This window comes from Lepisma saccharinum, chromosome 25, assembly GCF_977018435.1.
Source record: "Lepisma saccharinum chromosome 25, izLepSacc3.1, whole genome shotgun sequence".
NCBI lineage: Eukaryota > Metazoa > Arthropoda > Insecta > Zygentoma > Lepismatidae > Lepisma > Lepisma saccharinum.
In genome coordinates this window covers 12,164,404-12,181,391 of record NC_139253.1, presented here as the reverse complement: position 1 = coordinate 12,181,391, position 16,988 = coordinate 12,164,404, and the positions used below count along the sequence as shown (strand labels likewise).

At 36.4% G+C, this 16,988-nt stretch overlaps 1 protein-coding gene across 9 annotated transcripts in view; it reads left to right on the top strand.

Moving 5' to 3' along the window:
* The window catches only part of RhoGEF2 (Rho guanine nucleotide exchange factor 2), a 291,915-nt gene extending 282,840 nt beyond the window's left edge, over nucleotides 1-9,075 (top strand). For 5 of the 9 annotated variants that reach the window (XM_083111366.1, XM_083111359.1, XM_083111363.1 and 2 more), the window contains 4 exons: nucleotides 804-994; nucleotides 2,572-2,791; nucleotides 4,193-4,329; nucleotides 7,316-9,075. In XM_083111366.1, coding sequence (XP_082967492.1) covers nucleotides 804-994; nucleotides 2,572-2,791; nucleotides 4,193-4,329; nucleotides 7,316-7,441 — 674 coding nt within the window. In that variant the 3' untranslated portion in view covers nucleotides 7,442-9,075. The remainder of the gene's footprint in view (nucleotides 1-803; nucleotides 995-2,571; nucleotides 2,792-4,192; nucleotides 4,330-7,315) is intronic. The other 4 variants (XM_083111362.1, XM_083111361.1, XM_083111360.1 and 1 more) reach the window with 4 other exon arrangements.
* The last annotated feature ends 7,913 nt before the right edge of the window (nucleotides 9,076-16,988 follow it).

Below are 16,988 nucleotides of genomic sequence, written 5' to 3'. Positions count from 1 at the left end.
CTGCTTCAGAAGGCAGGAAGGGTCACATGAACCAATCACGGTAGACCTATCTCTCTGTTCCGTACGCTGGCATACGAGAGAGCATTTACGTGCGTGCTGTAGACATCGAAGCTTTCCCTGCAGAAAGACAGCAAGGAATATAGAGTCTTTTACGCCGAACCTGATCGGCGTCCGGCCAGGAAAGGCATTGAAAAAAGATGCTAAAATGAGTGTTGAGAGTGGAGCGTTGCAAGCGGATCGTGAAAAATAGCTATTATAATGCCATGAAGGTCAAACATATATGGAATTAGTCAAGTTTTACTTTATATTCACAGCATTTACGCATTTTTGAAATTTTAAATCTGGGAACGCCGGGCATACGGGCATACTATAATGCTACGCCACTGGTTGAAATAGAGAAAACATCTGCTTGTTCCCTTGAATTTTTTAAAAGTTCACCTCGAAGTGTGGAAATCATACATGAATTTTATCATGGTCTTCGAGTGGCCATCCTGAATAACCAAGTTATTATTTTAAAAAATCATTGAATGTTACCACCAGATCTTTCTAGCCATAGCCATGTTTTTTTTTTGTAAATGATGCCCATTTTAGAAGAATATTGTGTAAAAATGTGTAATTCCCTTTGATTTTTTTTTGATAAGTAAATGTTAAATTTTATCCATAGCTGATGGATATTGAAAGACTGAAGTAAATTTCATGGTTTTTTTAAAAAATCATCTAATCTACAAAGAATATTGCACATAAAATACAATTACCAAATGTAGAACTAAATTTTTGTAATTGGTTGTATGCCTTCCTTGTAGCCAATCAACTAGCAGCAGTCCTGAACGAAACACTGAGGGTGACTGAAGAAGAGGCCGTGACAGCTGCTTCCGAGGTGGTCCCCAGCAGTTCTCCTCGGATACTGAGAAAATCGTCTCGGCTTCCAGGAGTGCCTGCCCACAAGCTGCAAGGAATTTCCAATTCTCTCAATGCACAACTGACCCAGCTTTTGGTAAGTGAGAAATACAAATTGGAAGTAATTAATGGGAGTCTGTTCCCTGGTCTCCAGAGTTCACACATACACACACACACACACACACCATTTTAAGAATTTTTTAAGCACTATTGGAACAAGAAATGACTTCATATTAGGCATGCAAGTATGTAATTGTTCAGACAGTAATATCGAGAAAACTTTGGCAGTAAACATCTGTCACTATTTATTTATTTATTTATTTACAGACAGTAGGGATGGGCTGATGTAAAATTTACTGATACCGATAACCGATATTCTACCGATCCGATATAAAATTCCAAATGGTCCTCCTTAATAAATGTTAGTTTCCAGGTGACTGTAGTGCAATGGAAGTTGCATATTTAGACATTTACTTTTTTTAAAAAAGTAGAGCATGGAGTTATCCATAAAAATTGTAACAGAATGGCAGAACGTTTCACTTAATTATAAGATATGTATACAGTGGCATGCCCAAGGGGGGTTGGTGGGGGTTATAACCCTCCCCTTTGACCCAGTATTCCTAAAAAAAAGAAAAGGATGTAGGAAAAGCTGGCAAAATAGGGATGACTACCAAAAATAGTGTACATAACCCTTCCCTTTCGAAAATCCTGGGCACGCCACTGTATGTATAGCGGATTGGTAAAATAATCCGTAATTTTACCGATAAACCAATACAACAATATGCCTACATCAGCTGATACCAATAGAGTACCTATTTATCTGTCCTATCCTAATAGACAGCAATCTGTTTATAAATTGTCTGTAAATACACAGTTTCCTTTCATAACAAAGCCTGTTATTGTTAGTTTAGTGCAATTTCAATATCTTTAACTGTGTAGTGTTTTATAATTTTGAGAAAAAAAGTGACTCTCCTGAGAAGTATGCTTTGCTAAGTGTGCGAATTTTTTACTCTGTTATTCACTAAAACATTCATGAATTTGCTAGCATTTCATACTACTACTATATATATATTTTAGGGATGGGCAGATATGAAATTTTGGCCGATACTGATATAAAATTTACCGATACCAATAACCGATATTCTACCGATCCGATATAAAATTAGAAATGGTCCTTGAAGAACCTGAAAGGTTCATTGCCCTCCTTAATAAATATGTGTTTCAAGGCAACTGCAGTGCAAGAGAAATTGCATATTTAGACATTTACTTTTTAGAAAGTAAGGCATGGCGATTATCCATAAAAATTACAACAAAATGGCAGAATTTTGCACTAAATTATCAGATATTTATCAATATATCGGATCGGTAAAATAATCGGTAATTTTACCGATAAACCGGTACACCGATATGCCTATATCGGCCGATACCGATAGAGTACCGATTAATCGGTCCCATCCCTAATATATTTACTGTGGATGATTTCATCCTACATTTTGACCTGAAGTCCTCCTACATTGTAATGTTGTATCCCAATTTTTGCTTAGTGATCTGGTATTGCTATATTTGAGCCTCAAATTTTCAGCAAGTAAAATTATTCCTCTTTGTATGAATATCTACTAAGAATAACTTTACAGATTTTTGTGAAATTTTACCCAAATGTTCCTTTCTTTGTAGAAAATCATTAAGGAGAGGGATGAGGAGAGAGAGAGATTACGAAAGGAGCTGCAAAGGTCACGGGAACAACTGCACGTAATGCACGAGTCTCGTCGCCACCATACCCCGACACCCCAGTCACAGAGCCCAGCTCATTCTCGACCGAACAGCTTCATTTCCCTCGGGAGCTCCTGCGATGCGAGCGAACATATGGAGCCACATGACAGCGAGGAGGATCCTGGTAAGCTCTTTGTTTCTTTAGAACCTGGTCAATGTTCAAGTTGTAAGTAATGATATTTCCTCCATTGTAGTGTTTGATTTTGCTTTCATAGCATTTACTCAGAACTATTCATTTTTTTATTATTATTTTTTTGTATTCCCCTTAGTATAATTTTGACATTTTTTAAAGTACTAACGTATCCAAGTTATTTTGTTTGTATTAGAGAGTGCAGCATGTACAATGTTTAAGAGCCAATAAACAGCTTTGCTTCGAACCTCCTTCAAGTTGTATTTAACCAGAATCGACTTTTGGTTCCAAAGTCTCGTGCCTATTGGTTGTGCAGAGGAATGTGAATAAATAGCATTTAAAATATTGTATTCTTCGAAAATATGTTTTGAAAGATTGAGATTATTACTTCTAAAATATGCATCGTATGTTTGTTGCTAGGTTTCTGTTTACATACTCTCTGCTCAAGAGTTAGTACATTTTTCTTTTGATAAAGACTTTTTTGTATATATTATTTTGAGACATGGGTACTTGATTTTTTGGATTAGTAAAGTATCACACTGACAGATCCTCAGATTCTAGCTTGTCACCTTTTTCTTTGTATTAGTATCCTGTGAATACTGAATATTAATCGAAAATTGTGTATTATTTTACAACTGATATTCAGTACACAATTCTGCCTTTTGTTATGTTCTACTGAATATACAAGAATAATTCATTCATTCTGGCTATTTTTGTAAAATATATTTCTAAGCATGTGGTGTACTTTTTCAAAGGCAAGACCAGTAAAAGTCTTTTTCCCCTTAAGTCACTTTTACATCTTCTTTTCTACTTCTTGTGTTAATCATGACAATGAGAATAGAATAAATGATGCGACATACACAATATAACACCAATGCCTTAACGAGGTTTCAAACCTGAGGCCTCTTGCTTCATAGTGTGTTACACTGGCCGATCACTCTCCCAGTGAGATTGGAATGGGTGATGGGGTAGTATACATGTGTGAGGTACATTTCATGTTGGGTTGTTTTGATACAAGTAAATGTAACCTCAGACCACACATATTTTTTCAACAAGTTACACTTTTATCAAAAAATGCAAGTTATAATTATTTCGCAGGGAAGTTCTTAAACCCTAATTTCAGTCAAATTTTCCTGCCCTTCCATATGAACTAACCTCAACAGCCACAATAATCTTTTCTTGCTAACCCATTTACCTTACACAGCTATCCAGAAGTTCAGATTTTTTATAAACTTTAACCTAACAATTCATTTGTTCATCCAAGCTTGACTTAATGAAATGCTAAGATATAGAGTTTACATAACTGACCTCATAATCAGTTTTCCGGCTGCTTTGCTGACTCTTAAAGATATTGTAGTGTAGTGGTGCTATTTTCAAGCTAGTAAATAGAAGTAGTTTTATTGACAGGTTTGCAAAGATTGACAGTTAAATCTGAACAAAGTGAACAAATAATCCCCGTGCCGCCAACAACCAAAGAAACCGAAGGTACCATTGAGCCTGTAGATGACAATGTACCAGAAGTAAGTGTACAGGTATAGTAATTTTTCATTTGGTGGTCTGTAAAGTGCCGTCTGTTTCCTTTTTTCTAAGTTTGCATGATGAAACTGAGAATAAAGCTTGCAGTTTTCTTCCAATTGCTTTGAACGTATGCTATAGAATGGTAAGAAGGTAGGAACAAGTTGACTTCAGTTGTTTATAAATACTGTGAATATTCAATGCGATTTTTTTCTACTACCTCTTCTATATATGAACATTATTTTTGTGTACACTGTCTATCTTTATTCTTCTGAATTCAATTGTTCAAGGGTCCAACTCACCTTAAAATCCTGAAAAAACTATATTTCAATTTTTTCCCCAACAAGCTTCTAAGTTGTAGATATTTTGTGGAGAGCTGATACCGATTTATGTATCGGTAATGTCACACGACACTTTCACAAAGTAATTGTCTGGGAAATTATGTAAAATTCCAAGGTGTGTGTGAAAATATGGATTTTGTAATTAAGTAACATGTATTATAATATTCTGATGTAATTCTTTAATATTTAAATCAAAATTTTAAACAAGTTTTAATTGTTACAATCTGCAGGTATTGGTATTGGTGGAAATGTAAGATTATCAGTTCATGTGGTATCAGCACAGCCTATTTTTATATTTTATTTTTCTTGATATATTTTCAACCATGTTGAATATGCTTCATTCATTCGATTACCATAAAAAGGTGAAGTCTTAAATACTCATATTTATATAACAGTGTGTTAAAGCATTTTTTTAAATTACTGAAAATCTTGGAAAAGTCTGAGAATGCGGTTTGACAAAATGAGTGAGAACCCTGTTATTTCTCACAGATGTATTGTATTATTTCCCTTTGCGATGTATTGTATTATTTCCCTTTGCATACTAGTGTTGCAACTTGCCCTTACAGAAATGCGAGTATAATGATAAGACTATATTGTGTATCAAAATAATTGCCGGGTTCCACATGTCCAGTACAGCTTTGAAAAGTTGGCTTGAGTTATCTTACATGAAATGAAACAGTAGATGTCAAAATTTCTTTGCACATGCACCACAATTGTTGCCTCGCGTTCCCTGGCACGTGACAGTGTCAAAGAAGAGGATAGCACAATAGCAGAAAGAGCAGTTCAGTTTATTTTTGGTCAGCAGGCAGCAAAACATGCAGTTCAGTGTTTATTTAATTCTAGTTGTTGGCACCATTCTGAAATAATCATCCTTTGCCGTTTCCTGCCTCTGTCTGGGTCGGCATTCTGAAATAATCAATATGCACAATTATACAAATATTGTTTTCTTTAGTAACCTTACAGTCATGATTTAATTGGATGGTTCCAAATAATTTTTCAAGCAAAAATTCCTGCAACATGGAACCACTTTCTTGGCTAAATTCATGTGCTCAACCTATGATCTTGCCACCAAAGTGTCCGAGTTCAAGTCCTAGCCAGAATGTACTTCATTGTGTTCTTTCATCTAATCATGATTCACCCTCAGTGTCTTATTTTGATTATTTTTCCCCATTGCTTTTCAAGAGAATTAGGATGAATGATGTACTAATGGAAGGGACATGTATCTGTCTGGCCACTATTCTACCTTCATTTTAGAATATTTTAAAATTTTTGGCACCTGGTTTAAGCAAAGAGAGACATTCCCTGCATCCTTAGATAGGCATAAATAGCAATTTCTGAAACATCCATGCTTGAGTTTAAACCTGAGATCACTGGCTTTGTAACACACTATGCAAATCACTTGCCACAGAGGATGGTTACATAATTACCGTATTTACTCATGTATAATATGCATTTTTCTCCAAAATTGTATACACAAGACTATAGTCTCCTCTTGATCCACATAGCAACAGGTGGCTCATTGAATGGGTATGATGTCATTCGCTCTTGATCAGCATACCAACAACTTCAAACCTACAACTAAGTCAAATAAGCCATTTCTTGAACCTGAAGTGTACTGCGCATTATATACGAGATATAAATGTCTGTTGCTTTTCCCAATCAAAAACCAGAATGTGCATTTTACACACGTATGCACATTATATACACGCGTAAATATGGTAGTCCTCATCTACACCATTAAAGTAAGAAAATCATGACATGACCAAATGTAAATAAGATATATAATGCAATTTTGTTTTGTACTGAAACTTCCCAAACTGTTTGCAAGGTAATAGAGAAAAATTGAAATAAAATCAATAATACACAAAGAAAGTTACGTATAATATGTATGCAATTTACAGTCGAGAAAATTGCCATTGTTATGGACTTATTGAGAAACATGCTGAAATTTCTACAACTCCTTCTTATTAGCAATAATAACACTGCATCGTGTATTCTCTCTTTTTATCATTATCTCGTTTGTCTAATTATAGGAGTTTAAAGTGTTTTATTGATTCCATAACAATGCCAATTACTCTGACTGAATTGCAGTTCCCTTGATTTGGTAACCATCTTGAAAAGCCTTTATTTGTACATGCTTTTATTATTGGTTGGTATCACTTGTTTAATTGTCCATAATACAGGGTGGTTATAAATTATTTTGCACATTTCAAGATAAATAAAAAAAAGGGAGAAAACAAAGTATCCACATTTAGTTTTTTGTCTTTAATAGACCATGCTGAACAGTTTTATTTACAACACGTTCAACATTCCACCACTTTACATAACTTCCACATGAACTCCATATATGACATGTAAAATATACAGACAGCATTCAGTTTTGCACCATATGTTACACAGCGTTTAGACAGTTTTAACTTCAGTTACTTCACTAATTACTCTTTATACTTCATCAATGTCACTAACTTTTATTCACCCCCCAAAGAAGGAAAGATGTGTTATGTCAGGGAATCAGGTTATTTAAAATGGCTGGATGTTGTACATGTTTGTTCTTTACTTTGATCTTTTTTTTATTAATCCTTGAAATGTGCTCCATAATTTATAACCACCCTGTATTCTTTGTCGAACCAGCACATCTTATTATTTAACCATGACATTTCAGGAGTTTGTTGATGCTTTGTCGGAAGGAGCCGAGAGTCATCCACCGAAGGAGGAAATTGTGAAGGCAGCAGCCGAGGGGGAGGCAGGGGAGCAGGTACAAGCGGAAGAGCACCAAGGAACTTTCTGATGGGGAACACTGAGAACACCACCACTTTGTGGGGATGCACCCAGCTGTGGTGGAAAGGCGGTGCCGGAATATGCATCACAGCAACGAAATGCACCGTCTGTCTTGTGCTAGTCGTTAAGTTTAAAAAGGGAGAGGTGCTGCATTAAATTAGAAAGAAAAAAAGACCTGTTTACAAACGAAGTTTTAACCAAACAAAAACACAACTGGTGATGTGTAGCCACTGTTCTGCAAGCAGGATTTGCTGAAGGCACACACACACAACACTCCATTACACAAATAAAAAAACCATAGATTTTGTTGGGAGTACATGTCGATTGAATGTTTGTGCTAGAGACGAGTGAATGTTTTTGATCTAACAGCTTGTACTGAAAGGGAATCGCGAGTTCTATGATAAAATATTAAGAGATGAGTGTATGGTGTAGTATGTGTAACTCATGCATAATAGACATTATGTATGAATAGGTGTATCATGTATGGAGGCGTGTCAGTGAAACATGAAACTATCAGATTGCTGTTGGTTTTGTGATGTCTTCTGCCAGTTAGCATAATCTAATTCTTCTGTTTTAACAGGCATGATTTGTGAAAGTTCAACAGGAAAAAAGTTAGTAGGAAGAGATTCAATTTGTCCTCATGCCTTTATTTAGTGCCTAGTAGTACAAGACTACTATTATATTTATACCTCTGTCCACAAGAGTCAGCTGTTAAAACAATTATCATCATTGTACAGGGTCAGTGTACCGAAGTATATGCAGGGACAAATCTTTTTCGTTTAGTTCATTTCTTTTGTACAGTGTCGTCTATTCATAAGTCATTCAGAAGGTGTATAGTTCATAATAATTTTTTGTTAGATACATAATATATAAATATATATTATATATAAACTTTACAGCTTTATCAGAAACTAGTTGTCAGTGTTTTTGTCTAGCTGCGATGTAAAGCTCCTTGCATCAGCTAGAAGCTTTAGTATTTCTTGAGCTTCCCATTCCATGTATTTGGTCAAATTTATTTTTTTGACATAATAAAACTGACAGATTAAAATGCAATCAAGTACAATTTAAAACTGTAGGAATTCACAATGCACAATTCATGATTCACTAAAATTAACAGAAGAATTATACTTTGTGATTGAAACAAACCTGTTGACTACATGTTTTATATATTGTATTTATACAGTTGTAACAAATGCTAGAAAGCTAGAATCATATGTGAATACACTCTCCTTTAAAGTTTAAAAATGAATGCCTTATTTTAGTTCTGTGAACTCGATCATTGTGTGTCTACGATGAGAGTCTGTGTGTAAAAAATAATGTAATATAATGTAAACAGTACTAAGGCAGCATTTTTCGTTTTAAAGAAACCGTAAAAATTGGAGCGAAGAGCACCAGAAATGCACAGAAACAGTTGGCCTTACTTTTCTGCTAATGTCACTACAGGAAAGTAATTGTATATTGTATTTTTTTATTTCTTCATGTTGATTTTGCATCATTGTATAGCACTGCCTTGGAAGCAGAGAATTTGTCAGAGCAAAACCTAACCTAGACACAATATAAAAATACATTCTTACTGTACTATACATTCTAGCAAAATGTGTATATAGACAGAAGGCATATAAATAAATATATTGATATACCTGATAGGTATTTTCTTGGTTATTTCACACTGAAACTGTAAGCCTGTAAATAGAATATAGATGCAAGCTAAATCTTAGTACAGTGAAATCCTAATTTTACATTTTCCTTTATTATATATATGATCTTCGTGGTCGCAATGAAGCAAAATATTACCACATTTTAATTTTTTTCATCTTGTTCTGAAGAATGTAAAATTTGAGGTTCCACTGTATTTTTATTATTAAAAGGAAATTGAATATTACAATTAAAAATTAAAAAGAAGTTGAGAATAACAATTCAGTTGAAATTCAAGTGGAACAGTGGAACAAGTGCAACGGTGGAACATACAGGGTAGCCCGTGAGTCCCTATCCATTCACATATTTTGTGTGTCCAGTGTATGTGTGTGCTGTCTGTCATTCATTCTCGCTGCATAATATTATGCAACGCCATGTTCTGTGAGACATTTTTCGCAACATATCAGGGGTTATTGTTCCAAATGCCGCTGTAACAGCTGCCCTGAACTTGCCCTTACTCGAACGGTAAATTGCGCACTCGACCGTAAACATCACTTTCCTATTTTCTCTATCAGCATCACTCAGTTCATTCACAAAAGTGGGTCGCCATGCTTTAACTCAGAGGTCCTTTTTCATAAAGATTTGCACATAACAGAACATAACATATGGATGGGAACCCTGCTATGTTGCGGAAAATGTCTCACAGAGCATGGCATCGCATAATATTATGTGCAACAGCACACAGAAAACTCTATACACTAGATACATAAGATATATGAATGGGTAGGGACTTACGGGCCATCATGTACATCCTTTATAATTGTCATCATTGCAGTTAATTAATTTAATTAAACCTTATCTGTTTAAATAGTTTGAAACAAGATTTCTTGTATTATGATTTTTCATTTTGTGGGGTCTCCGCAGTGTATAATTGCCCATGCAGCATTTTTCAAAAGTCACGTAACCCTACTTCTGATGTAAAAAAAGGTAAGGGAGTGATTGTCTTTTTAGACATAAGGGGGGGGGGGGGAGAGAGTAGCATCAACCTCAAATAATTTTTTGAGGGATAAGATTGATGTAAGCAATGTTCTAAGCTTGTAAGATATATAGCAAATGATAAGGAAATATAAATCCCTCACCAGACACTTAAAGTTTTGGAAGAAAGATCACAAACAGAAGTAAGTGAGTGATCTGCAAACATTGGTATGTCCAGACTGAAGATATCCGATTATAGCCTTTAATCATTCTTATGTAATTGCATTTTTAAAGTTCACTAACTGTTCTTCATTCACTATTGGATTTTGGAACAAATAAGACAACAGAACATTTGAATTGGAACTTAAAAGGACCGTCGCTTATTCCATCAGTTCATCATATGTCCTCATTGTCACAAGTAACACAAAACGTAGAAAAGCGAAGTAATTTTGTCAATGATTTAAGGTTCTGATAAACTGGAAACAGTCGTGTTTCTCATGAAATTTTAACCCCTCTTGGTATGTCGCACATGTTCACCTTTCCATTTAAGAATATGAAGTAAACTCCAATACGGCAACCATCTCTGTAGCATGGCCTAGATGGTTTTCAACCCACGCCCACAGTATGTTCAGGACATTTTGTCTTTTACAGGGGTGGTTCCACACTTATTTCCCACCCTGTATACATATGTACCGGGTGGTCCAAAAGTCCTGGAACGGTCACATATTGTGAGAAATACACATCGAATCGGAAAACGAAAAAATATGTGTTAAATAAGAGAAAGAAAGCTATTCAATTATATCGCACTTGAAATTTTAAATGGAAACCTCCATTTTGTGTTGTAGAATCGGAAAGAGGACTTCATTCCGAGTCCAACGAGCTATCAACCATCCTCCTAGCTCAATTATTAACAGAGATATGGCAATTTTAAATTTTCGCCAAAAAAAAATAAAAAAAAACAAAAAAAAAATCAAAGGGACGCTCTTTCCCTAATTGAGCTAGAGTGAAAGCGATTGTAGATTCGGAATCTGCACGTCAAGACCTTTCAATAGAGTATATGGTAGACCCCCCCAGTGGCGTAGCGTAATTCTATGAAAGGTGTAAGGCCTCCTTAGATAAACCTGACCTGAATATTGGATAAAGAAAACCTAAAAACATTTTAACTAAAGAGAATCTATTTGAATCTAAGTCATGTATGGGCACACCTAATTTCAAACACAAAATGCACACACTCTATGTTAACAATAAAAGCATATTACTTAATGAAAATTCTCATTTAATAACTCGATCCAACGATCCTTTAGTCTGAACACCTCAATCACGTCGTCGTAGAATCGGGAGTTTCTGGTCGATGTCTTTGGCAGCTCCTTTTCAATGAATATCAGTCCCAAGTCAGATTTCCTTGCCTGAGTCTGTATGCTGCGTTGAAATGTGTGAATCCTCTTCAGTGCAGAAAACTACTTTTCCACCAACGAGCTTGAGACAGGAACAGTGAGGAAGAATTCTGTTAGTTTGTACACTTGTTCAACAGCTTCATTCAAATGGGTAGTATGCAAGTACTCGTGAAGTTCAAACACACTCTTTACTCGATATTCGGCTTCAGAATAAATTACCAGTAGCTCAACTTTCAACTGGTAGCAATTGAAACATTTTGCGTACAGCTTAGTTAAGGACACAAACTCTTCTTCTGGAAAGGTCGTCATATTTTTATTCTTTTTCTTTAACTAAAAAAGGCATTTGTGGGAAATGCGTAGAATACAATTTGCAAATGCAAGCAAATCATAAAGCTAAGTATTATGCACGTGCCAAACTTTGCGGGCGCTGCCAGATCGAGGATTGCCAGACATTCCTCTTTTATCGTTAACTTCGCTGCGTCTAATGGAGGTAATATACAACATTAAACCATCTCGTTTGTGAACTTAATAGTTAGTTTAGACATTAAAAATCAAACCCGTTTTGTTACACCTCCCATCAAGCATTGATGAAACAACACGGGAGTCGAATTTCTTTGTTCTCTTCCGACCGTGGCAAGCATGCCAGCGTAAGCTTCGCCTGCCTGGGGACAGAAATTCTCGCCAGTTAGCACCCACTCGTAATGCGCCTTACATCTGTCCCAGAATCGGGGTGCCCTGTCATTGGTTGAGAAGATACTACGTAAGCAAACACACCCGCCATGGGCGAGTTCAAATCATTTCTTCCATTCACCTACACGTAAGTCCTCTGAAGAAGCCTTACAGAGAAACAACTCGAATCAAAACAAGTCCTCAATTGTTTCGTTAAAAGTTCTACTTGCAGTCTGATATTTCTGTGTGTGTTCAAGCGATAAATACGGGAATGAAATAAGTTTTCTTCAATAATTTCAACTTGTAAGGTGGACTTACAAGCCTTACCTTGGCTCTACGTGGCTGCCCCCCTTCCTAACATTCTAATGTTAATTTTTCATATTTCTGAAAGGTGAGAGGTGCGGAGACGTGACACTTTCTGAAGTCAAGTATCCTGTGAGTTATGCAATTCATGGAAAATTGATTAATTCTGCTGTAAATATTTGAGAAGCAAAAATGGACTTCTTTATACAGGAATAAACATAATATTCGGGTAATGATTGAATGTGCTATTAGAAGGGATATGTTTATTCTGTGTAATAGTGCAGTTTTTAAATCAAATTTGGGATTATATTCATTTTTTTTAAAACCAAAATGTCATTTTATATGCTGCTTTTTCACCGCTATAACAGCAAAATTTCATTTTATTTACCACTTTTAAACCCGAAATTGACTGTGTTTGTGTGTTTGTTTTTTATTTACCAAAAATATGTGCCTCTAACTATAACACATACACCAAAAATGTGCATATCAGTACATAAAGAATCTCCAAGTTTGCACTCTTTAATAGGCTCCATCGCGTAATTTTAACATTTAGCTGATAGATCACAGTTAACGTAAACCTTACATGCACTGGTGAACACAAAGTGTTCTTCATCTTAGAATTTGCTAAATGCGAGTCGGGTGTGGCGATACAAGGAAGATTTCATACAAAATATCGATCAGAAATGCCTACAGACAAGACAGTTCGTGCATTGTACAAGTTCAAGGAATGACAGATATTGTGATATGTTGGGAACATATATAGCAGGAACTTAATTTCAAGATTGATGTCTGTCGTTCCACCAAGGGTGCACATGACCACCTGTAAGATACAAACCAAACTTGGACAGATTCTTACATACTGATATGCACCTTTTTGCTGTATGTTATAGTTCTTGTACTAAACATTCAAAACCCTGGAGGGAATTGTGAATCACCCTGTTCAATCCTTATGTGAAAACTAAGTCTTTGAGAACTAGTATGTGTGAATACAAACTTTCTTCATAGATGTGAAAAGTGCCTGCTTGTACAAGGACAACATTGCCAACACTTTCTGTGAGAAAGTATGCTTCAGTTCAGGATCATGTATATATTATACAGGGAGGTTATTGCAGCATGACACCGCAAGAGCGTCGGCCGCTTGCCGGCCCAGTCATGCAACAGGTGCCGGCAAATTGCGTAACAGATAGCCCGTTACACAAACCGCTTGTTATGTAATGTTTCCACTTTTCACAATTATAGTTACAATTACAACTTAAATAAGCACGTACCTTGCCGCAAGGATGCTGGAAAAGGTGTCCTCTAAAATACAAATATTTCTGGCACTTTATTTCTGCCCATATCGCTTCTGACAGCAATGACTCATCCAACATAAAGGATTCAATTTTTCATTCTTGTCTTGCCTTCGAATAAACAAAACTGTGACTCTTATTTTGCAGATAACACAAGATTAATCCTTTTGAACACTAGAGTCAGTGGCGTGCCCAAGATTTTCGAGGGGGGAGGTTACGTCTACATTATTATGCAAAACGAAAGCGCAGATAAACGAATTATTTAACAGTGTCACTTAATTTTAACGTGTGAATATTTTTGAAGTAAAGTAGCGATCATACACTGTGTGCGTTTTTCTTTCTGAGAGCGCCATTTGAAATAAGCACTTTTCCCCTTTTGCTACTATGGGATAAACTGAATATAAAAGGCTATAACTACTCAACAACTGCATCTTTTTAAGAAATTTAAATTCTAAATGTAAGAATGAACAAAAAGCAACATTTTATGTAAATTCCGACAATTGTGAGTCCAGGGGGAAACAGGGGCCAAATCCCAAAGTTCTATTTTCCCCGTAATTACGCAAAATTTCTGAACGTCGTAATTTCCATATTTTTTTTTTTTTCAAAGTTGCGGCAGGAGCATTACATATCCTCATAGAGTAGTCTTTTGTTGTGCTTCCCTCAAAATTTGGTCCATCCAGTGTCTATAGAGCCGACGCTAGAAGCGAAATTCCTCAGATGTCGCAAGAGCGTCAGCGGCTTATCGGAGTAGTGGTAAGCCGCGAGAAGCCTCTCGATACTATGCGAATGCGACAGCTGTCGGCTACCAGTTGTTTAGACGTGTTCACTTCGGTTTGCGTTTATCAGTACTCGTGTTGTTCAGTGCTAGTGCTTTATCGTGTGTTAATTGTTATTCATTCATTAGTTATGCCGCCAAACAAATATAGTCTTGAACAAAGAGTTTTTATGTACGATACTTACGTGAAAACGAACTCTTGCAGAAAAGTAGTCAGGCGATTCGCAAGAAAATTTCCTGGCAATCCTGTTCCAGACAGACATACTGTTTACAACCTCGTTAAAAGATTACGAGAGACAGGATCTCTTGAACCTAAGAAACGTGTTTCCAGACGACGTGTTCTTACGGAAGAAAAGCTAGACGAAATTGGTGAACGACTTGAACATACTCCAAAAAAATCCCTCCGTCGACTTGCTCAGGAAACAGGCATTTCAAAATCCTCAGCACGAAATGCCACTAAATTACTTAGATTAAAACCCTACAAAATTACAGTGGTTCATGAATTGCAACCGCGCGATCACGCGACTAGAGTTCGATTCTGTAACTGGATGCTGGATAATATTGTTGCTGGCAGAGTAAATCCAGAATTAATCATATTTTCAGACGAAGCTTGGTTCGAATTGAATGGCCGAGTTATTTCACAAAACAATCGCTATTGGAGCGCAGAAAAACCTGACCTTGTGCATGAAGTTCCGCTCCATCCTGCAAAAATTGGTGTGTGGTGTGGTTTGAATGCGCACAGAATAATAGGGCCTATTTTTTATGAAGGTACTATCAATGGTGAAAGGTATCGAAGAGACATACTACAACCTTTTTTTGAACAATTAACGGACATTGAATGCCAGCAGTCATTTTTTTCAGCAGGACTCTGCTACTGCTCACACTGCTTATGAATCACTTAATTTTATTGCCGAGATTTTTGAGGACAGAATTATCAGTACTGAGTTGTGGCCCTCTCGTAGCCCCGATCTTACTCCTTGTGATTATTATTTATGGGGAACATTAAAAAACAAAGTGTATCAGAATAACCCGCGTACAATAGAGGATTTAAAAGAAAATATAAGAAGAGAAATTGCCAGAATCACACCTGAGGAGCTTATGGATGTTCAGAGGAATTTCATACGCAGATGCCGGAAATGTATTGGTGTTGAAGGAGGTCATTTTCAACATCATTTATAACACAGAAGGTTAGTGATCATCATTATTATTAGTTTTAAATATAATTTTACACTTTCGGTTTGCTTTATGCGCCGCGATGCTGTTTCTGTTACGGATTATCTGTTACGCAATTTGGCGGCACCTGATGCATGACTGGGCCGGCAAGCGGCCGACGCTGAAGCGGTGTCTAAGAAAGATTACATGTCAAAAATAAAGTGCCAGAAATATTTGTATTTTAGAGGACACCTTTTCCAGCATCCTTGCGGCAAGGTACGTGCTTATTTAAGTTGTAATTGTAACTATAATTGTGAAAAGTGGAAACATTACAAAACAAGCGGTTTGTGTAACGGGCTATCTGTTACGCAATTTGCCGGCACCTGTTGCATGACTGGGCCAGCAAGCGGCCGACGCTCTTGCGGTGTCATGCTGCAATAACCTCCCTGTATATAATATATTATATGTTGCATGTTATGACATCTTCTAAATAGTTGTAGAATGAATAATGCTTCAAGTGTGTATAAAGTGAGTAATTACAATTTATCTATTTTATTAGGACATTCTTATAGTATGGCGTTATTACCCGGCTATGTGGGAAATAACGCCAAAATGCACCTTCTTAGAAAGAAGCTCTCAGAAAATTTAAATAAAGATACCATAATTTTTCTGTTGCTAGCGAAAAAATGCATCTATTGCCTTATCCAGTTTTTACATTGCCAGATGTTTTTATAATGCCAGGAAAAATCGAAGAAGCTTAGCATGGCGTTATTCTCTCCAGTTACCTTATCAGTTGTCAGACAATGTCCATTTCAATCACCAATTGAAATTTCACTGACATGACAGTTACATTGGCTGCCTGGATGGCATACTGGTATCGTCGTCGACTTATTACCAAGAGTTCTAGGGTGAAGGCACATAGTGGTTCAGATCCCACTTGAAACTGTATGTTCAGTCCCGAGTAGCCTTTCTGTGTATAAAGTGGCCTTAAAATCAAACTAAACTAACTAAGCATCTTATTGATATTTTGTCATGTTCCAGTTGTCAAAAAGAAACAAAAAATAGCAGAACTTGAAAGTGTATCAATCAAGCACTATAGAGAGGGCAGCGCTTGAAGTGAAAAATGTTATCTGGGGGATGTTTGGACAAGCCATGGAGTTAGCTGGGGAGCTCCTATGATTTAACATGGTAACAATTTAGACAACTGGGGGATCATTACAAAAATCTTGCTAGATTGGGGATAACATTGCATCCCATCTGCCCCAATGCTGAGTACTGCTTCAGGTCACTTTCAGAAACAACATCAATAGTGTCGTCACTTTTTTTTTTTTATGGCTAAGAGGTTTGAAAATGAAACAACAACCA